The sequence below is a fragment of the Hyaena hyaena genome, unplaced genomic scaffold (assembly GCF_003009895.1).
Source record: "Hyaena hyaena isolate Hyena2069 unplaced genomic scaffold, ASM300989v1 scaffold_30, whole genome shotgun sequence".
Taxonomy (NCBI): domain Eukaryota; kingdom Metazoa; phylum Chordata; class Mammalia; order Carnivora; family Hyaenidae; genus Hyaena; species Hyaena hyaena.
Genome location: NW_024080662.1, coordinates 4,239,179 through 4,261,087, shown reverse-complemented (window position 1 = coordinate 4,261,087; position 21,909 = coordinate 4,239,179). Strand labels below are relative to the sequence as shown.

The following is a 21,909-nucleotide window of genomic DNA, read 5'->3' as shown; positions in this document are numbered from 1 at the left end:
TCCTGGTGAGTATAGCATACTGACTCATGTAAACCACACTCGGGGTTTACAGAATATAGAGAGCACTTTTTATGTAGATTATTTTATTTGTTCCCTGTCACAGTCTTGGTAAATAGATTCACTAATTCACCTTTTCAACCATTAGATACTAGTATGTACTACTATCTACTATGTACTGGGTATCCAGATAAGGTCTCAATGAGGTGGAAAACCCACCGACCACCACCAAACAAACAAACAACAAAAAAACTGCATGTAAACAGATACATAAATAGTGATCAGAACTGATGAGAAAAGAAAGAGGGTGATGAAAAAGAGGAGGTGATTTCAGCAAAGATGGGAAGGATGAGCCATGAGAGTTCAAGGTCAAGCTCTGGGCAGACACTAGGAAGCTCCTGCAGCTAGAGCACAGCGGCCCAGGGTCCCCAATCAAGTTGAGGAAGGCAGGGCCCGCCAGGGCCTCAGGTAGAGAGCGGATTTTAATCCAAGCCTCGGAGTTAAGCACTGAGTTTAAGCAGGGAGGTGACTGGTCTGGTGTTTGCCTAAGGATCACTCTGGCTGCGATGGTGGGAAATGAACGACACCTCGGCAGGGTCACCTCGGAGTTGGTGCTAGGAGCGCTGGGCCAGGCGGGGGCGCCCAGGAGTCAGGCCCGCAGCCCCAGAGGTCGTGCGGACCCGGGGGGGGAGGGTCAGGAATCCCTTTAGGAATAAGGAGGCACCAGCACCGGGGAACAACGTGACTTTTTTCTTTTCCTCCTTTCAGAGGACCTGGGCTCCCACTTCCCCCTCCGTGCTTGAGTCTGCCCACCTGTTAAGGAGAACTTGGGGCCAGCCCCGGGTGACCTCCCGGGCCTCCAGTCGCGCACCCTGGGCAAGCCTGGAGGCCGGCACGGCCTGAGCGGAGGCGACACACGGGGATGACTGCCCACCTGGGGAACTGGGTCACGGTGGGGCGAGGGGCGCGGACCCTCGAGGCTCCCGCAAACTCGAAGCCGCACGTGGCGGGCCCCCGCGGGCTGCCCGGGCCGCCCGCCAGCGGTCTCCGCGCGGAGGCCCCCGCGCGGCGCGCCCAGGGGCGGGGCCGGCCCGGAGCCCGCGAGCGGGGCGCGGGGCCCCGGGGGGCGGGGGCGCGGTGCCAGCTCCCGAGCTCGGACGCAGCCCCGCGTGCCCCCCACGCCCGGCCGGGGAGAGGGCGGCGGGGCCTCGCCGCGCGGCGCAGGCCTGCCCCGGGGCACCCGCCGCCGCCGCCGCCGCCGACCCCGCCCCTCGGCCGCCTACCCCGCCCCCGCCTCCTCGCGGCCCGGGACGCGCCCGCCCGGCCGGCCACCGAGCGGCGGGGACTGCGTCCGGCGCGCTCACTTCCGCGTCCCGCCGCCCTCCGGCCCGCGCGCGCCCCGCCGCCGCCGCCATCGGACAATAGGCCGCCCGCCGCGGCCGCCGTGGACTTCCTGCTCGGCCCGGGCCGGCCGGTGCGCCCCTCTCCGCGCCCCTTTCCGCGCTGGACGGGGAGCCGCGAGCACCCGGCGCTCGGGACGTGCCTGCGCCCCCGGCCGCCGCGCCTGTGCCGCGTCGGGTCCGGCGGCCTCCACCCTCCCCCGCCGAGCCGGCCCCACGCAGCCCCGTCCAGAGGCTGCTCTCGTCGTCCCGTTTCGGACTTTGGTTGCTTACGGAGGGGATTTGTCTTTTTCTGTTTCTTCTTCCTTTTACGCTTTGCAAAAGAGAAAAGAACGCGCGGCAAGCGGGGCCGGTGAAGCGCCACCAGCTGCCCCCACGTGGACACCTCTGAGGGGAAAGGGAGTTGGAAGCAAACTTGGGCCAGCCGGCCTTGAGGCCTCCACTCCGGCCGGACTCCCAGGCCTGAGGCCATGACTCTCCGGCTCCGCAGGTGGAAGGCTTTACCTGTCCTGGGCTGGACCTGAGCCCCCGCCCGGCGTCAGCAACCTGCGCACCTCCCCCCCTCCCCCCGCAGCCGCATACCGGCCACCTGGGCTAGCCTCTGACTCCCGCCTGCGACATGGACAAGTACGGCGACCTGGGCCTGGAGGCCAGTAAATTCATTGAGGACCTGAACATGTACGAGGCCTCCAAGGACGGACTCTTCCGAGTGGACAAGGGAGCGGGCAACAACCCCGAGTTTGAGGAAACGCGCAGGGTGTTTGCCACCAAGATGGCCAAGATCCACCTCCAGCAGCAGCAGCAGCAGCTCCTGCAGGAGGACGCCTTGCCCAGGGGGAGCCGAGCCCCGGCCAACGGCGGGGGCCCCCCCGGCCCACAGGTCCGCCGGGACGCTGGTGTGGGCAGCAAGCTGACCTCGCACGGGGCTGCCAAGCCCCCTCTCGCTGCCTCAACAGCGGGTCCTGGGACAGCCACCACGGTCGCCTCTGGGCAGCCCTCGTACCCACCCCAGGACCAGAGGGCCAGGCCGTACGTCCGTGGCACAAGCCTCGGCAGCCAGGACTGTGGCTCCAAGGAGAGCGTGGCACGCTGGGAGATGTCTGCCTTCCGCCAGCCGGGCCCCTGCGAGGATCCTTCCTGCCTCACCCACGGAGACTATTATGACAACCTCTCTTTGGGAAGCCCGAAGTGGGCTGATGAACCGGGAGTGTCCCCCGGCATCAGGGGGGGCGTAGGCAGTGGGTGGCCTGGCACCCCAGGGATTGATGCACCGCTGCCCAACCCCCCCGGGGACCCTTCCCTGTACCAGCCTCAGCTGTCCCCGAGCTCCAGCAAGTCATCGGAGAGTGGCCAGGATGGTGGTGGCGGCGGTGGCCGCAGCGGTGAGAAGCCAGCCGGGCTTTGGACTACCGCCTCTTCCCAGCGGGTGAGCCCTGGCCTTTCTCCCCCAGGCCCAGAGAACGGGGCCTTCCTGGGGCCCGCTCAGCCCAGGACCCCTTCTTTCTTAGCACCCCCGGCCCAGAGCTGCCCCAGCCAGGGAGCTCTTCCCAGAACAAACTTGGGGGTGGGGAGCGAGGTTTCAGGCACCATGCCCAAACCCACGATGGACCCTCAAGCCTGGTTCCAAGATGGACCCAAGTCTTACCTTCCTAGTTCTGCCCCATCATCCTCAGCAGCCAGCACGGACAGTTTGCCGTCGGGGGCGGCCCCTGGACCCAAGCCCGTCTGCACAGACTCTGGCATTGGTCCCAAGCTCAGCGCCACCAGCCTTGTCCATCCAGGGATGTCCACCCCGCCTGAGTTACCCTGTAAAGAAGGCCCCACTGGCTGGTCATCGGACGGCAGCCTGGGGCCTGGGCTCCCGGAGAGCCCCAGCTCCCCCAGGGTGAGGCTGCCCTGCCAGACCGTCATCCCAGGCCCCGAGCTTGGGCCCTCGGCCGCCGAACTGAAGTTAGAAGCCCTCACTCAACGTCTGGAGCGTGAGATGGGTGCTCACCCAAAGGCCGACTACTTTGGTGAGTGAGAGATTGGTGGCGTGGCCCGCCGTGGGTGACAGGGTCCCTGCATTTGGGGGAGGGGCTCCCCATCGGGGATGCCGTAGCGCTCCTTGAGTGGCATGCTGTTTTATTTTGGGGTGTGTGGCTTCCTCTTTCAGCCGCATCTTCTGATTCAGAAACTTGAAAGCATCCCTGAACGGAAAGCGGATCTTGCAGCCGGGGCGTTAGCCTCGTGCAAAAGGGCCAAGTGGGGTGGGATTGCTCATGACCGCTCTCAGAAAAGGGAAATGCCGGGACTTTGGGTTTCAGGGGTTCCGGCTGTGCCCCCAGAGCCTCTTGGCAGTGACTGGCCTGTGCAGGACTTGAGTGGAAGCAGAGTCTGGGGTGCCGGTACCTCTGAGCGTTCCATCAGCTGGTGGCTGGGCCAGGCTGGTCTGGCTACTTGAAGACCAGTGGTTGGGCAGGGGCTTTCTCTGGCCCTGTGTGTGTGTGTGTGTGTGTGTGTGTGTGTGTGTGTGAGTGAGTGTGTGTGTGTGTGTAGTTGCACTACTAACATGGAAGACTTTGTTCTCGAGCCCTGGTTCTCAAAGAGTAGCCTCTGGACCAGCAGGAATTGTTCACCTGGGAACTGGTTAGAAATGCAAATGATACAGGGCCCCACCCCAGACCTACTGAAACTTGCAGTGGGGGTGCCGAGGGAGGGTGGGGGTGGGAAGGGGAGGGGGCGGGGGTGGGGGTGGGAGGGGACAGTCTGTTCCTGAGACGTGTGGACTAGCTGAATCCTAACTCAGCCCCTGCCATAGGTTCGAGCCCACAGCCAGGTTAATACCCACTCATGGCGCCCAGTGGGATGGAAGATACTCCTTGATTTTACTCAGTTTCTGGTCTTGTTTTGTTGTCTTTGTGAAATCTCAGACTCTCCGAGGCTGCTGGCTTCAGCTTTTGCTTTTTCTCTGCTCAGGATTTGGAGACAGTGAGAAAGCCGCTCTCTTGCTCTATGGGGTAACAATGTCTTGGTCTCATAGGAGAACTAACTAGAAAGGCTATTTTAAGATGCGTCTGAGGGTTGTTTTTGACTCTTCCCCCCCCCATTTTTGTGCTGTGGATAATTGGGGTCACGATTTCCCCATCTGAGGCCTTGGGAAGCCACGTCCCATGAGGGTGGCCATCGTGCTGCACGGAGGGGGGCAGGGCGCTGGGAAAGGCCTGTTTTTCGCCTGCCCTGTTCTTCTGGCCTGAAGTGCCTGGAGGAACGGGGTCCCAGGTGCCCATGACAGCACTGTGTTCCTTGTCCTCCGAAGCCTCATGGGCCCAGCCCTCGTGTGGGCACTCGGAAATTGGGGCGACTTCGTTGATTTATCTTTCAAAGCACGTGGCACCATCTTACTGCTCTCTGTCTCTTTTGCAGATTACCCCCTTGGGGAGTAATACTTAGATGGAAATATTATGGTTTTTAAACGTAAACTTATGCTTAATTAAAAAAATATTTTTAATCTTTATTTTCGAGAGAGAGAGAGAGAGCATGAGCGGGGTGGGGAACACAGAGAGGGAGACACAGAATCTGAAGCAGACTCCAGGCTCTGAGCTGTCAGCACAGGGTCCAATGCGGGGCTCGAACTCATGAACCGTGAGATCGTGACCTGAGCCAAAGTTGGACACTCAACTGAGGTGCCCCACATGGGCTTAATTTTTTATTTCAAAGTCCTTAAAACAACAAACAGCAGTTTTCTTTTGTCAGGATGGCAGGTTTACACACCGGATCGGGACCGAGGTTTTCGCTAACACCAGCCATTCAACATGTATTTACTGAGCACCTGCCCTGGGCCATGCTCTGTTCGAGGCCCCAGCGTGCATACTAAACAGGACAGACGGAACCGTGGAAGGAGATGGACAAAATAAATAATGAAGTCCTGGGGAGAGACACAGGTCGAGGAGGAGATGGAGCCTGGGGGCAGGTGTTGGCAGGGATGTTTCTGGTTTTCAAGCAGGGGGTCAAGGAACCACCCCATCAGGAAGGTGGCATTTGAGGAAAGGCCTGAAGGAGGCAACATCTGCCCCAGGAAAGGGCATTCTTTGTGGGCAGATGGCAGAGGCAAAGGTCCTGGGGTCAGTCTGTGCTGGGCTCTATGCTGGATGCTGACCTACCTTTTTTTTTTTTTAATGTTTTTTTTTTTTTTTTTTTTTTTTTTTTTTTTTTTTTTTTTTTTTTTTTTTTTTTTTTTTTTTTTTTTTTTTTGAGATAGAGATAGAGGCAGCGTGAGCAGGGGAGGGTCAGAGAGAGAGGGAGACACAGAATCCGAAGCAGGCTCCAGGCTCTACCATTTTATTTACTAGTTGCAGCCACCCTGGGAAGCAGTATGCCTGTCTTACCCCCTGGGACGCTAAAGCCCAGGGAAGTTGCATTACTTAACAGGCCTCCCAGGGGGGCGCCGGGTGGGGCTGGCAGTTGAGCCCTGCGATGCAGTCGCAGCCGCAGTGGCCATGCCTCCAACCAGCGTGGCCAAGCTGCCTCCCAAGCACAATGCGGAACACTGATTTATGTAGGTATTTATTTATTCATCTGCCCCTTTTTTTTATATTGCAGCAAATGTCACACACCGTAAAATTAACCCTTTCAAGGTACGCAGTTCAGAGGCATTGAGTACATTCCCGGTGTTTTCCGAACACCAACTCTAATAGTTTCAAAACGTTTTTGTCACCACGAAAGGACACCCCCTCCCCATGAAGCAATTAATTGCTCCTCACTCTCCCTCCCTCCCAGCCCCTGGGAAGTACCAGTATGTGTCCTGTCTCTATGATTTGCCTGTCCGGGACTGTTCATATAAATGGAGCCCTAGTTTCTTTTTGGGGAAAGGGAGGGGCCCCCGTCTGTAGGATGCAGGCCCAGCTTCGGGCTGACTCCCCGGGGTGGGGTGGCGGGGCTGGGCCTCATGCCCTTTCCGTGTTGCCTGGCCGCTGTCTGCACGGCTTGTTCGGGGACCACAGGGCCCCCCACCCGGCAGGGGCCCTGCTCGCAGTCGCTTTGACAACTGGGCTTCCACTCACTCTTCGCGAGCAGCCGTGTGGCTGTGTGGCCAAGGAGGAAGTCTCTCACCAGAGCCTCCCCAGCTGGCAGTTCTCGGCCGGCCCTGCCGCACAACCTTGAACAAATGCTGTTCTCTTCCGGGACTCACCCCTGCAACCGTAGCAAGGACTGTCTGCACCAGCTGAGGGGCTCCGCACGGAGGCCTCCCTGTCCCTAGATCAGGTGTCATTTGAAAGATGGTGTCTGCCCCACGCGCGGCGTTTCTTAAATGGTGACGAACTTGTGTTTGCAAATAGAGGAGTAACTTTCGAGACAGGGCTCTTCCCGAGAGAGTCCGGGCGCTGGAACCGTTGCCGTCAGAGTGGATGGAGCTCCAGCTGGAAGCAAGCAAAGTGGACGTGTAGGTCGGTGACTCAGGCGGCCTCCTGGGTCAAACAAAGGCGTCCCTTTGGGTGCTCACACTGTGGGAAGCGCGCGTGAATCCCTGCTGTTACCTTTGAGAACACTTGGGTCTGAAGACACCTCAGTGTCCAGTAATTGATCAGCTTCTGGCACTTTCCTTGGCCGTGTTTGTGGGTTTGGTGCGGTGTGGTCCTAGCCACTGCTTCTCCCCACTCTTTCTTCCCCGTTCCTCCCCCGGGGCCCCTTTGTGTCTTTCTGTCCGTGAGGAGAGAGGCGAGGATGGACTCTTGGCGCTGCTTCGAGGGGGTCCCTGGTTTGCCCAGTGCAGTGCGGCTCCTGTTTTAGTGCCGCTGTTTACACTGCAGAGGAAGAGGAGAGGTCACCGGGTCTTTTGTTGACTCTTTCCTGGCCTCTTCCTCCACCGTCTCCACCGTCTTCCTCACACTGCTTCCCTCCTCCCTTCCCAAGGAAAAAGGATACGAACAAGCCACCTGTCACAGCCTGGGTTTCCCTGGGAAGCTACTTAGACAGTTTAGTGTGCAGGGGGCTCCCCAAGAGGTGCCTTTGGAAGGAGGGAAAGGATGCAGGAGTGGGTAGAGGAGGGCCTCAGCCGCTGTGCAGGCCTGACAGGCCAGGGCCCACCCCACACGGGTCCCGGGAGCTGGAAAAGCCCTTCGGATCTGTCCCGAGTTGGGGCGAGATGGCCAGGCCTTCACGCTCCTCATAGAGCAGTTCTCAGATGTGGGCCGCCCCGGGAAGCATGTGACCTTGGGCGGGGTGGCCCCGTGCAGCTGGGACAGGGCCCGAGGGGTGGACGAGCTACGCCACTCCCCTGCTGCACCCCCGGCAGCCAGGCCCCTTTGGTGAAGGTGGATCTGGGAGGCCCATCAAAGGGGCCCCCATCGGGGCGCCTAGGTGGCTCAGTCTGTTAAGCGTCTGACTTTGGCTCAGGTCATGATCTCGTGGTTCATGGGTTCGAGCCTTGCATCGGGCTCTGTGCTGACAGCCTGGAGCCTGATTCAGATTCTGTGTCTCCCTCTCTCTCTGCCCCTCCCCTGCTCATGCTCTGTCTGTCTGTCTCTCTCAAAAATAAATAAACTTAAAAAATATATTATAGGGACGGCCACCGCAGCCCTCAGAATTAGGCAGACAAGACCCCTTTTACATCGACCTTTGGGCTTTGTGATTCTAATCCTGGCGACCGCCTGTTGGGTGCCTGTGACGTGGTTGGCATCGGGGACGTGCTCTGTGTTAATGTTCATAGGCAGACACCCATAGGCTCTGTTCACAGTTGAGAAACTGAGGCTCGTGACTTGCTCAGGACCACAGGGTGGTGGTGCTTCCACACCGTTTGGGCTCTGCGGCTCCCCGGGGGGTCTCGGACTCAGGTCTGTGTTGTTGCTCTGTTGGTCACTCCAGATTCACCCCCTACCCAGCTGCTGCGGGGCATCGCTGGGCCCTGGGCCTGTAGCCCCGCCCCCCATGCCTTCCCTCTGGGCGGTGGGGTCTGGGGAGCAGAGGGAAGCCCACTCTGCCCTGGAGCAGGGGGAGGCTCTGCCAGACTTGGTCAGGCACCAGGGGGCGGAGAGGCAAGAAGGGGTTTGCTGTAGGGTCTCCGTCACCCAGTGAGTGGGCTGACCGGCTCCTCCCGCCCCCACCCCGCATAGGAGGGAGAAAAGGCCGGCTTTGCCCGTAGTTTTCCAGTCTCCCCTGGACCCTCCTTTTTTTTTTTTTAAACGGTTATTTATTTTTGAGAGACAGAGAGAGACAGAGAGGGAGAGGGAGACACAGAATCCCAAGCAGGCTCTGAGCTGTCAGCACAGAGCCCGATGTGGGGCTTGAACTCACGAACTGCAAGATCATGACCTTGAGCCAAAGTTGGATGCTTAACTGACTGGGCCACTCAGGTGCCCTGTCCTGCAGACCTTCCTGATGCAGCCGCCGACCCGCCTTTGCCCAGGAACCTATAAACAGGTGTGACTCCTCCCGGGAATGCCCCTGCCCCTGGCGGGGCCAGCAAGGCTGTCCCATGTGATCTCAGGTCACTAGCATGGCAGGAGGCAGCAAGATGATTAAATACGTGGTCCCCAGGACGAACACGTAACATCCTATCCGCTCCTTCCCAGCTGACGGCCTCTTCACCCTCGAGCCTTATGATGATTGTCTTAGTGACCCTGTGCGCACTTCTTATCTGACTTTATTAGCAACAGATGCTTGCAATGTGGTGCTTAAATCTCGCCCTGAATGAAAAGTGGTGGGTGGCTTCAGAGCACTCTGCCACTTCAGGGTGGCAGAAGGCAACGGCATCGGGCAAGCGGCCCCTCCGGAAAGCCAGGGCTGGGCCCTGCGTGTGCCCCAGAGGCCAGTGACCCCCGAGATAGCAGGCATTGCCATAAGCCCAAGCCAAGTGCCAAGGGAGAGAGGAAGGTGGCAGAAGACGATTAACCATCTGGCTCTGGGTCGCTGGCGTGACGGAGCGTGATTCCCTGGGGGCTCACAGCCGACACGCAGGAGACGTCGTGTAATTTGGACCTAACTGAACCCAGGCGTTCGCTGCCTTGGGAGGAAACTCCTGGTCCCCCCGGTGACTTTTGTAAATGACACCCGAGGCTCTGGGTCTGCCCGTTTCGCCCTGCGGTGTGCGTCGTGTGATGTGGGGACAGCGGCTCCTTTAGAAACCAGGCAGCCAGGTGCATCGTTTTTAGCAGACCAGGTAACATCCTCAAAATTAGGAAGGCATATGTGTTTTGGAAAAATGTTTATTTTGAGAGAAAGAGAGTGAGAGAGAGCGAGAGCGAGAGAATCCTAAGCAGGGTCGGACATGGGACTTGAACCCATGAACCGTGAGATGATGACCTGAGCCGAAATCAAGAGTCCGATGCTTAATGGACTGAGCCACCCCGGCTCCCCAGGAAGGTGTATGTTTTGTAACTTTTTATCTACGTGTAGCATACACGTAGGGTAGGTGCTCACAAAGTGAATGCAACCGGGTAAGCGGGTCAAGGCAAAAACATGAGTGACGGTGATCCCATACGTCCTGCACTGCATGCGACCTTTGGGCCCACACTCAGGCCCACCCTGGCCCAGCTGTGCTCACCGGGCCCGTCACAGCAGCCTTGCTGCTGGTCCTCGAGCTCCTGGAATTTGTCCCCGCCACAGGGTCCTTGTCCTCGCCCCTCCCCAGCCAGCACCCTTCTGGCACCCAGAGCTGCCTGTTCCTGTGACCCTACTCAGGGACGGGTCTCCAGCAGAGCCCTGATGCACCCTGACTTCAGTTTCCCACGGTGTGCGCTGTGACCCTCTGTCGTGGTCACAGTGGTATGTTTCTGCTCTAGTCCTCTGTGACCAGGAAAGAATGTCTTGTTTTCCCATTAACAATCCACAGCATGGGGGCGCCAGGGTGGCCCCACGGGTTAAGTGTCTCACTCTGGCTCAGGTTATCATCTCATGGTTCGTGGGTTCGAGCCCCACATCGGGCTCTGTGCTGACAGCTCAGGAGCCTGGAGCCTGCTTCCAATTCTGTGTCTCCCTCTCTCTCCCCTCCCCACCAAAAGTAAATAAACATTAAAAAAAAAAAACACCTTAAAAAATAATAGTTCACGTAACTTTTTTTAAGTGACATTTCTTTACATTTTTTGATTTACGACCCCGCCATGGGACACGGAACTGGGCAGGGAGGGCCCGGTTTGGGGAGCGAGGAGCCCAGGTGTCCTGCGCCTGACTTACCAGTAGCCCTGGGCGTGACACAGGGCCAGCCGCTCTCCCTCAGTGCGGAGACAAAGCCGACCTCTGAGGGCTCGTCCCGGCCCGAAGGGCTGTGGCAGTGGCTGTGGGGACCCTCGGATGCCTGGGTTTTAGCGGACTGAATAACCGGGAACGGGACCACATCGCCGCCAGCGCCCTGCCCCGTCCAGGCCTCTGCGGAAGTAGAACGCTTCTGTAGTTGAGTTACGCTTACGTTTTCTGGGGCAAGCGGTAGTCGTCTTTGCTTTAGGGATCCGGAAGACACATCCAACAGAAACAACCGTGAATCGCCGACGTGCCGGCCACCCTTAGAATAATCGGCGTTACGATTTTCTGCAGTTTCCAGCGCCCGGCCATGGCTGGAGCCTGCCGCGGTTCGGGGTGCGTCATGCGCTGCCGTTCTGGGCTCCCCGGCCGGCCGGAGAAGCCTTCACTCGGCCGGGGGTCACTTTGCCGTGCAGAGTGTGTCTGAGGAGAGTGAGATTCCGAAGGAAAGATCTCTAGGAAAGCAGCAAACTCAAGGAGCCACTGGTGCCACACTGGTCGCCTGCCCCGAGGCCCTTTGGGGCTCTCGTTCTAATTAAATGCGGGGTCCTCGATTCAGGGGGACTGCGAGTAGCACTGGCTGTGGGGTTCGCTGACCTTGTTTTCGCTGGCGTGGCCCACACTTCCTCCCCGGACTCGTGTGTTGTCCTTGGTGGTGCTGGGTCATCGGACACTGGAGAGTGGCCTCGGGGCCCACGTGTCAGGTGCTCGGCCGCTGTCCTGCTGGAGGGGTGGAGGGCCTTCCGCTGGGGTGTGACGGGAGCAGGGAAGGGATTTGTACCCGGAGTTACGGCTCTGAGATAGTTTTGCTAAAACGTGTTGCCCTGTGCCAGGTACTTTTCCATTCTCTCACATGCGTTGGCTTGTTCGATCCTTGGCAATAACTGTATTTCATTAGCCCCATTCTGTAGGCAGGCAAACTGAGGCACAAAGAGGTCAAGTAACCTGCTGAATACATTCATTGAGGAGCATGGCTGACTGAGTCCAAGATCTTGACCCTCAGCTCCTGGGAGCACAGTGGCTTTCGGACAAAGGGAACTTCAGGGGGAATGTGGACCTGGGTAGGTCAGGGCTGAGGTCCTCCGCTGCTGTGGTGGAGCAGTGAGGGAGGCAGGACATAGGGGTGCTGGATTCCGCTCTTGCAGACAGGGTTGGCACCCAGCTTCCTTTCCCGGCCAGGAGCCCGTGCCCAGACCAACCTTCCTGCAGAGCAGAGATGGAACCACGAGGCTCAGAGGGATACACGGGGCCCATGCAGTGACCTTGACTGCCCGTGATCCCTTAGGCCCCTGACTTCTTGTGTTCCTCTGATGGGTGTGGGTCGGGGCAAGCAGGCCATGCTCTTGGGGACTTTGTGACACCCCCAGGGGTTGTGGGCAAGCATAGCAGTGTGCCAGGGTGCCTTGGCTGAGGATCAGTGTCCAGCACCCGGGTGTCTCAGCCATTAAGCCTCTGACTTCGATTCAGGTCGTCATCTCATGGTTCTTGAGTTCGAATCCCACATCGGGCGAGCTCGAGCCCCACATGAGGTGAGCGTGAGCCCCTCTTAGGTGAGCCTGAGCCCCACTTTGGGTGAGCCCTGCTTCTCTCTTTCTCTCTCTCTCTGCCCCTCCTGAAATTCTCTCTCTTTGCCCCTCACTGACTTGCACCCTCTCTCTCTCTCTTAAAAAAAAAAAGAAAGGATCAGCGTCAACCCCAGATTGTGTGCAGAGATGCTTAGAAGCAGACATTGGACGCAGCGATGCTTAGAGCCCTTCCGGCCAACAGAGCAGAAAGCTTCCCTGCAAACAAAGCAGGTCTCCAGTTCCCGAGGTGCATCGACAGCAGGGGCAGTACTTGCCAGCAAATATTTATATCTGCTTCAGGTTTTGTTTTTCATTTGTCCCCTCCCAGGGAAACCAGCTGGACACGGAATGTCACGGTCATGTTGGAAGGCTGGAGACTTTCTGCTCGAGTGTTTCAAAGGGAATACTTTAGGGGCCACAGCCAGGCTATTTTTAAGTTTTGAGAGCCATGAGTTTAGACTTGGCTGAGTTCCCTCCTCATCTTTCTTGGTCTGTGACTCAACTCTACGCGTCCCAGGAGAGCGAGAGGACCGGTTACTCCCGGTTACTGGAAGTCTGTTGGGAGCGTATCAGGGACCTCCATCTTTTCTCCCCTACGCACATATCTGCAGCATATGGAAAGTTCTGGAAGCGTGCCCTGCCGCTATCTGTCACTGAAGAGGAGGGGCCTGGCGTTCAGTGTGCATCTGCCCTTCAGCCAACCCTGAGAAGGGTAAAAACCCAGGTAGTTTGAGGACGAGTGGATATGGCACCTGCGTATAATGCAGGTCCTGCGTCTGGGGGCGCACACGCATCTCAGCGGGCTTTGGCCCGGACAGCATGTGACGGTCATTTCGGCATGCAGATAGTAGCACGCTTGTCAAGGCCTTTCTGACCATAATAGCAGCCTCCCTGTTCTCCGGAGCCTCCCGTCCAGCAGGGTGGGACCAAGCTGTGGCCGCGTTTGCTCACATGATGGTCAGGCCTCGCCCAGGGCATCCGGGTAGAGCTCTCGTGTCTGCTGAAACGTCGCCTGCCCTGTTCCTCTCTCCCCCGCTCTGTGGCTTGCGTTGCTTCCTGATGAGGCAGGGAGGTAGCAGATTTAGAAAGATGGACCCTGGGGGCGGCCCAGCTGCAGGCTCCAGGGCATCTGCTGATTGAGGCCCTTCACCATAAATATGCTGGCAGCCAACTGTGCCAGCTTGGGCGCCTGGCTTCTCTTTTCTTTGCCCTCAGTTTCCTTACCTCCTGGGGACTAGATGTCCTGTAGTCTGTATAATTCTGTTCCCTTCCCCGTGCTGCGGGCCGGTGACGGGTTCAGGGCTCCTGGCAGAGAAGCCGGGAACAATGCGTGTGTAAATGCACACTCCCTGGGCAGCTGGCCTGTGGTTGGTGATGGCAGGCACTTCTTTGACTTGGCCCTGCCAGGTCCCTCCATGAGGTCACTGTCCCCAACCAGGGTGACCCTGAAATGCCCTTCTCCCACTAACAGTGGTCTTTGTCGGCTTCATTCATGAAATCAAATCTACATTCTTAGGAAAATCTTAAGCTCATATGAAGTGGCACTTGAGAATAATAAGGAAAATGAGGAAGTAAAATCAAACACGGAATTAGTGATAAGTTTAAAAGTACCAAACACAGGGCTTGGTCCGTAGAAGAATAAAAAGTTACGATGTTTTGAGAGCGCCTGGGTGGCTCAGTCAGTTAAGTGTCTAACTTCGGCTCAGGTCCTGATCTCATGGTTCATGGATTCGAGCCCCATGTGGGGCTCTGTGCTGGGAGCCTGGAGTCTGCTTCGGATTCTGTGTCTCTGCCCCTCTCCTCCCCACCTCAAAAATAAATAAAAGCTTTAAAAAAAGAAGTTAAGATGTTTCAGTTACAAAGCCACCGTTGGCTGGGCAGTAGTGGACTGGGAAACTGTGGATGCCACAGAGGCCATTGCTCTGTCCCCCTGTGCCCGGCAGCGGCTTGATGCCCTGACAGCCCAGCAGGGCGGAAGGCTGAGCTGCTTGGGCTGAGACTTGGGTGACGTGACTGGTGGGAGGTGGGCCACACAGCTGAACGTCGGAGGTGCTGAACCTCCAGTGTCTTCTAAACTTGGGAGACGTTCTGGCCCTTGGGGCGGACTTGACCCTTGGCCACATTCTGAGGAGAAGGGAGTTCCGGCCAGGGAGCCTGTAACCTGGGTGAGCCTCTGGACTGTTCCCGGCTTAGCTTGGCTGCATGGAGCTCTGGAGTCCTGAAGCTCGGGTTATGGGTGTGACCCCTGCGACTGGGTCCCTGGCTTTCCTTGGGGGGGGTGGGGGGCAGGGCCCTCGCTGGCCCCTCCCTCACCTCTGTCCGGCTCCAGATCCAGTTCCAGACCCAGATAACATACTCCCTCAAGTGTGTCATTAGGGAACACCTGCTGTATACAGGAGACAGAATTAGGATTCGCGGGGCATCTTTTGCACACAGTCCTGTTGCTTAGCTCCGTCTGCTGGGATGTGGGCGCCATGAGCGGGGTGGGTGTCTGTTCTGTTCACCCTTGTATCCCAGGGCCCAGGCCAGTGGCCGGTACACAGCAGGTGTGCAGTGAGGACTTGCTGAACTGTGGCCAATGGAGGGATGAGGAGAGTCCCCGACTCCCCCGTGACTGCCGGCCCTTTGAGTGGGGGTGCCCTGCTGTGGTGGGCACATGCTCCGGGGCCCCTCCACACCCCACGTGCACGTGCTGGGGCATGCGCGGGAGGCAGGAGCACCGGGTTCGCTGGCACACCTCACCCTGGGACACGCAGGCACCCGCACGAGCTCCCCGGCCCAGGTGGCCCAGGACTGCAGTGGCGGGAAGGGGCTGGGATGCCGTGCTCCGGGTGGGAACTTTGCAGAGCTCCAGGGACCGGAGTCCCGGGGAGGTTTGGACGGGAGCAGGGCGATGTGCTGGCGGGCGTGTGCGTTCATGTCATACTGTAGTCAGAATCTGCGGCACTGCTGTGGGCTCTGGCTCTGCCCCAGGCAGACTCTTTGACAGCCTTGTGCCTCAGTTTCCCCGTCAGGAAAATGCAGACATGGCTGTTGGGAAGACTGAATTCATTAACGTAGATCTGTACTGTCCAGCAGCTGGGAAGGACTTCAAAACACGCTGGTCCCCGTGAGATGTGCTCTAAGGGTGATCCCCCTGTGGGCCAGACTTGATATGGGGAAAAAATGTCAAATAGCTCATTAATATTTTTACATTGATTCTATGTTTAGTGTTTGTTAGTTTGTTTATTTATTTATTTATATTTGAGCATGCATGCAGGGACAGGCAGAGGGAGAAGGGGGACAGGGGATCCCAAACAGGCTCTGAGCTGTCATCAGAGAGCCCAATGCGGGGCTTGAACTCACAAACCGCAAGATTATGACCTGAGCTGAAGTCAGATGCTCAACCAACTGAGCCACCAGGCATCTCCTACATTGATTCTATGTTTAAACAAGAATACATTGAGGGGCGCCTGGGTGGCTTAGTCGGTTAAGCATCCAACTTCAGCTCAGGTCATGATCTCATGGTTTGTGGGTTCGAGCCCCACGTTGGGCTCTGTGCTGACGGCTCAGAGCCTGGAGCCTGTCTTCGGATTCTGTGTCTCCCTCTCTCTCTGAGCCTCCCCTGTCTATCTCTCTCTCAAAAGTAAATAAAACATAAAAAAAAAAAAAAGAATACGTTGGACGCACCTGGGTGGCTCTAGTGGTTAAGTGACTGACTCTTGATATCAGCTTAGGTCATGATTTCATGTTTGGGGGGGATCAAGCCCTGTGTCAGGCTCTACGCTGACAGCACAGAGCCTGCTAGGGATTTTCTCTCTTCCTCTCTCTCTGCCCTTCCCCTCCCCCTCTTCTGTCTCTCAAAATAAATGTTAAAAAAGAGACTACTTTAGATGTATTGGGCTAAGTAAAATATATCATTAAAATTAGGGGCACCTGGGTGGCTTAGTCGGTTAAGCGTCCGACTTTCGCTTAGGTCATGATCTCGCGGTTCGTGGGTTCGAGCCCCGTGTCGGGCTCTGTGCTGACTGCCAGCTCAGAGCCTGGAGCCTGTTTCAGTCTATGACTCCCTCTCTCTCTGACCCTCCCCTGCTCACGCTGTCTGTCTCTCTCCTAGAAATAAATAAAAACATTAAAAAAAAATTAAAATTAGTGTGACCCACTTTTACTTTTTAAGCGTGGCTCCTTGAAAATCTAAAATAACAGGTGGCGTGCACTGTTTTTCTGTCGGTTGGGGCCTGTGAAACCTTTAGAGGACAGACGGCCTGCAGGCTGCTTACTGTATAAGTGGTTACTGTTATTGTTTCCCGAAATATCAAAGCACCTTTACCTTGTCCCATCTGATAGCCACGCTCCCTTGGTTTGTTCAGACTCACAGATGCTTACACAAAACAGTGGTAGTTTGTCCAGTCGCCACCGCCCTGACACGAGCCCATGGAGGCCGCGTGCCTGCGGAGATGACAAGACAGCCCTCACGGCCCCTGAAGCATCTGTCCTGATGGAGGAAGAAGGTAGTCCGCGATCTGAGCAGGTGGTCATTGTAGCTGAGCCGGCGTTCCAGGACCTGAAAACCGCATTTAGTCTCCCGAGGAAGGAGGGCACCCAGACCGCCCGCCCCTGGCTGTCCTGGGAGAAAGACGGTGTTCCTAGTGAGAGGCGCAGAAGGCCCTCTGGGGTTGGGCCCCTCACACCCGGTGCCTGTGGAGGCCATGCCTGGGCGTGGGGAGGGTGGCCAAGTGCGGTGGCTTTCCAAGCAGCCTCCAAGGGCCTGTTCCGGCGCTGCTGACGCCTTCCTCTCTGGCGGTGGGGCTTAGACAGACGCCCTTGGGTGGCTGGGCCTTGGAGGTCAGTTCGGCATTGGAGCCAGCCCTCCCTCCTCTGCCTGTGGCCCCCAGCTGCCACCCATCGGTGGCGGTGGCGGTGCGAGTGTGGGGTGAGGCAGCCCTGCCTGAGTTTATAGCCAGAGAGCAAAGGAAGGGAGGCAGGGAGGGCAGCAGGAAGGAGGAGCCGATGCCGCCAGGGCCCCAGCCCAGCTGTGCGCTTTGTCTGTGGGGTTTCGGTCTCTGCACTGGGCGTTCAAGGGCAGGCCCGGCCCTTTCTGCTGCGTGGCCTTTTCTGACCCAGCTGTGGAAGTGGTTTTGTGTCACTTCTGCTGCACACCGTTGGTGAAAGCAGTCACCAGCCCTCCCCCATTCAAGGGGAGGGGTGGGAGCCTCCCCCACCTCTGTAGGAAGGGACATCGAGGAATTTGTGGCTGTGTTTTTATTTTATTTTTATTTTATTTTTTGAAGTCTATTTATTTATTTATTTTTGAGAGCGAGAGAACGAACAGTAGTTGGGAAGAGGCAGAGAAAGAAGGAGAGAGAGAGAACCCCACACGGGCTCTGCACTGTCAGCGTGGAGCCCAATGTGGGGCTCAAACTCCCCAACTGTGAGGTCATGACCTGAGCTGACACCCAGAGCCAGACGCTTAACCGGCTGAGCCCCCCCAGGTGCCCCACGTGGCTGTGTTTTTAAAAAGTTACCCCTAAACAGACCCTGAAAGGTGTCGTCGGACGAGTTACAGCAAAGTCTGGCACCCGCGTAGCCCACACTCCTGCCGAGGTAGCGTTCCAGCCCCAGGGAGTTCCCTCCTGCCGCTTCCGGTCCGTGCCCACCTCCAGGCAACCGCTTCTCTGATGCTTTTCATAGTTTGTTAGTTTCGCCTGCCCTAAAACACAGCAGAAATGGAGTCACAGGGTCGTATGCAGCCACAGTCACATGATCGTATACAGCCGATCCTCACTGTTCACGGATTCCGTATTTGCGAGTTTGCCTACTTGCTAAAATTTGTTTGTAACCCCAAAGTCGGCTCGTGGCGCTTTGGTGGTCGCCTGGGGCCATGTGTGGAGGGGTGAAGAACTTGAGTGTACCCCCCCCCCCCACCACATTCCCAGCTGAGGGCGAGCAGGGCAATGCTCTGTCGGCTTGTTTTAGCTCTCAGACTGTAAACAAGCATCTTTTTTGTGGTCTCTCTAGTGCCATGATTTTTATAAGCATTTTTGTGCCCTTTGTTGGTGACTTTTCTGTGTAAAACGTTCCCCAAGTGCAGAGCTGAAGGGCTGGGTGGAATTCGTAAACTGGAGAAGGCTGTGATGTGCCTTAACAGGGAAAATACCTGTTTAATAAAGTTCGTTTAGGCGTGTGTCCTGTTCGTTCAGGCGTGTTGGCCATGAGTTCAATGTTAATGAAATCAACAATATATGTTAAATAAGGTGTCGTTAGGGGCACCTGGGTGGCTCAGTCAGTTGAGTGTCCGACTTCGGCTCAGGTCATGATCTCATAGTTCATGGGTTCGAGTCCCGCGTTGGGCTCTGTGCTGACCGCTCAGAGCCTGGAGCCTGCTTCAGATTCTGTGTCTCCCTCTCTCTCTGTCCCTCCCCAGCTTGTGCATGCGCTGTCTCTCCTTTTCTCTCTCTCTCTCTCTCTCTCAAAAATAGATATTTAAAAATATTTAAATAAGATGTCTTTAAATAGAAACAGATAAAACAAGGTTATGTACTGCCTGGTTGATGCAAATATTATGACCAGAGGCTGGCGGGAACCTAACCCTGTATTTCTTTCCGGGGTGGGGGGAAGTGTTCACTATTCGCTACTTCGGTATTTGCGGTGACTTCGTGGAACATTATACTGTGAACATCGAGAATCGCCTGTAGAACTCTTTTGTCTGACACAGTTCACTCAGAGAATGCCTGTGAAATTCATCTCTGTTGTCTGTGTGTATCAGATGTTTATCCTTTTTGTATTTTATTTATTTTTTTGCCAAGTAGTATTCCATTCTGTGAGTACACCACAGTTTGTTTTTCCATTTCCCTCTTAAGAAATTTTTGTCTTCTTTCACTCTGGGGCTGAATAAGAAGTCAGCTGTGGTCATTTGTGTGGAGATGCACTTTCCCTTCTCCCGAGTAAATACCCAGGAGTGGAATTGCTGGCTCATATAGTAGGAGTGTGTTTAACTTTCTCAGCAGCTGCCAAAAAGCTTTACAAAGGGGCTGGGCCGTTTAACCTTCCCCCTAAGTCAGTGAGAGCCCCCTCCCTTTCGTTTTGACGTGTTGTTTTGGGGGTTTCTTTGGGCATCCGCTCCTCTGGTTACTTCTCTCTGAGGAGACACTTGGCTGACACCCTTCCAATTCCTTCTCTTGAAATACTGTCTTCACAGCCGAGTTTCATGCCTTTTTTGGTAGTTACTATACTGTCACAAGGGTTTGATTTCTTTTGTTTTTAATTAAAAATTTTTTTTTTAATTTATATTTGAGAGAGAGAAAGAGAGAGACAGAATGCAAGTGGGCGAGGGGCAGAGAGAGGGAGACGCAGCATCCAAAGCAGGCTCCAGGCTCTGAGCTGTCACCACAGAGCCCCATGCGGGGCTCGAACTTATGGACCGCGAGATCATGACCTGAGCTGAAGTCGAATGCTTAACCGACTGAGCCGCCCAGGCGCCCCTGATTTTTTTTCCCCACCAGCTTTCACTAACTCACAACACTTGTATGGTTTTCGCCATTTCCAAAAACTCACGCACAACTAACTGAGGGAAAGTCAGAAACTCTGCGCAGACAAAAATGATAGTAAAAGGGATGTACCATTCCACTTTGGGGTTGTCACTGTTAAGGCAGCCTTTTGTTTTCACACACTGCTGTTTACTTTTTCAGCGTCTGAGGGAATGAGAGTGAACTTTGTTAGAGCAGTGAGTCTTTGGTGAGAATTGCACTGGTGGAGGGCTCCATGGGAGGACACAAAACTCGAGCTCAGAAGCCAGCGAGTGGAGCCTTTGCCCCTTGAGCTGCTTGTCGGAAATGCCCCCTTGCATTTGGTTTCTGGTACTTGCTGGGAGACTTCGTGTCACCGGAGTGGCTTGATTTTTTTGAAGGCTGCCCCTCGTCTAATTTTATGCAAGTCATTATAGGATCAGAATGGAGAGTGGGAGGGGAGGGGAAGCCTCTCCCCCCCCACCCCATGCCTTGGGGAGCTCTTCTCCAGACCCTCGGACAAACCCCTCTTCATTCCTCTGGGGAACCAGCAGTGGGTAGGGCTCTCTCTCAAGGGTACCTTCTGGTGGTTTGAAAGTCTCTTCTTCTGGGGGCACCTGGGTGGCTCAGTCAGTTAAGCATCTGATTCTTGGTTTCTGCTCAGGTCATGATCTCACAGTTCGTGAGTTCGAGCCCCGCATCGTGCTCTGTGCTGACAGTGTGGGGTGGGCTTGGGATTCTCTGTCTCTCCCTCTTCCTCTGCTTCTTCCCTGCTTGCTCTCTCTTTCTCTCTCTCTCAAAATAGATAAAAAACTAAAAAAAAAAATTTTTTTTTCTTCTGTCTGGCCAGCAAGCAGTCTAATTTAGGATCTGATCCCATCAGCAGTTGGGGGGATCCTGTTAAAACAACACCAGGTCCTGTCACTCCTGAACCCGGAAAGAATCTTCATGCTCTTCTCCCTGTTCCTCACTCATAGCAAAATCACATCTGTGTCTGCGCTACAGATGGCCGGCCTGCTCTACAGGTCCTAAATGACACAGTCTTCAAAAGCAGTGCTTTCGTCTTTTCTCGGGAAGGAGAATTGACAAAGTGCCCCGTGTTAGCCTCTTGGTCCATCAGCAGATGGGTGTGAAAGGCCCCTGTTTACTGGCGGGGACTCGGACCCAGTCCCCCCACGTTGGTCCCATGTGAGGCTTGGGGCCGGTCACGGAAGGAGGGCTGTGCCAGGCGCCTTACCAGCACCATCTCACGCTTTCAGCAGCTCGCAGAGTGCCCAGTACCGTTTCCTGGTTTGAAGATGGGGACAGAGCAAGGAAGCCGCTCGTCCAAGGCTGCACACGGGGTTAGCTGCAGAACTGGGCGGAGTGCTTCCAGACTCTGCGTTTGTCCCAAGGGGCAAAGTGTGGGTGGTGGTCCTCTCCCAGCTGGCACGGAAGGGGGAGACCCTCTCCAGCCCACTGTCTCCTGCTTTTAACTCCCTGGGCTCTGTTTGGAAATTGGAGAGCACAGGCTACCCCCGCCCCAAAGTTTAAAGTTTCCACCCCTTGGCGTTATTTTCCTTTTCTGTTACACCGTTTTTCCTTCTTTGGTGAATGCATAGTTAAAGTACCTCTAAAAGCAGCCTTGTGTTATTCTTTTTTTTTTTTTTTAAGTTTTATTTATTTCTGAGAGAGAGAGAGAGAGCATGAGCAGGGGAGAGTCAGAGAGGGAGACACAGAATCTGAATCAGGCTCCAGGCTCTGAGCTACTATCAGCACAGAGCCCGCTGTGGGGCTTGAACCCAGGAACCTGAGATCATGAACTGAGACGAAGTTGGAATGCTTAACCAACTGAGCCACCCAGGCGCCACGAGCCTTGTGTTACTCTAAAACTTTTTTTAAGTGTTCATTTATTTATTTTAATTTTTTAAATGTTTATTTCTGAGAGAGAGAGAGACACACAGAGTGCAAGTGGGGGAGGGGCAAAGAGAGAGGGAGACACAGAATCAGAGGCAGGTTCCAGGCTGTGAGCTGTCAGCACAGAGCCCGATGCAGGCCTCGAACTCACGAACTGTGAGATCATGACCTGAGCCAAAGTCGGACACTTAACCAACTGAGCCACCCAGGCACCCCTATTTATTTATTTATTTATTTATTTTTGAAGTGGGGGAGGGACAGAGAGAGGGGGACAGAGAGAGGGAGACAGAGGATCTGAAGCAGGCTCTGTGCTGACCGCAGAACCCATGGACTGCGAGATCGTGACCTGCACCG

At 56.0% G+C, this 21,909-nt stretch overlaps 1 protein-coding gene across 2 annotated transcripts in view; it reads left to right on the top strand.

Annotated features, from left to right (window-relative positions):
- Positions 1-1,352: 1,352 nt before the first annotated feature.
- The window catches only part of LIMD1 (LIM domain containing 1), a 73,695-nt gene continuing 53,138 nt past the window's right edge, over positions 1,353-21,909 (top strand). For both annotated transcript variants that reach the window (XM_039228201.1, XM_039228199.1), the window contains exon 1: positions 1,353-3,412. In XM_039228201.1, coding sequence (XP_039084132.1) covers positions 2,017-3,412 — 1,396 coding nt within the window. In that variant the 5' untranslated portion in view covers positions 1,353-2,016. The remainder of the gene's footprint in view (positions 3,413-21,909) is intronic.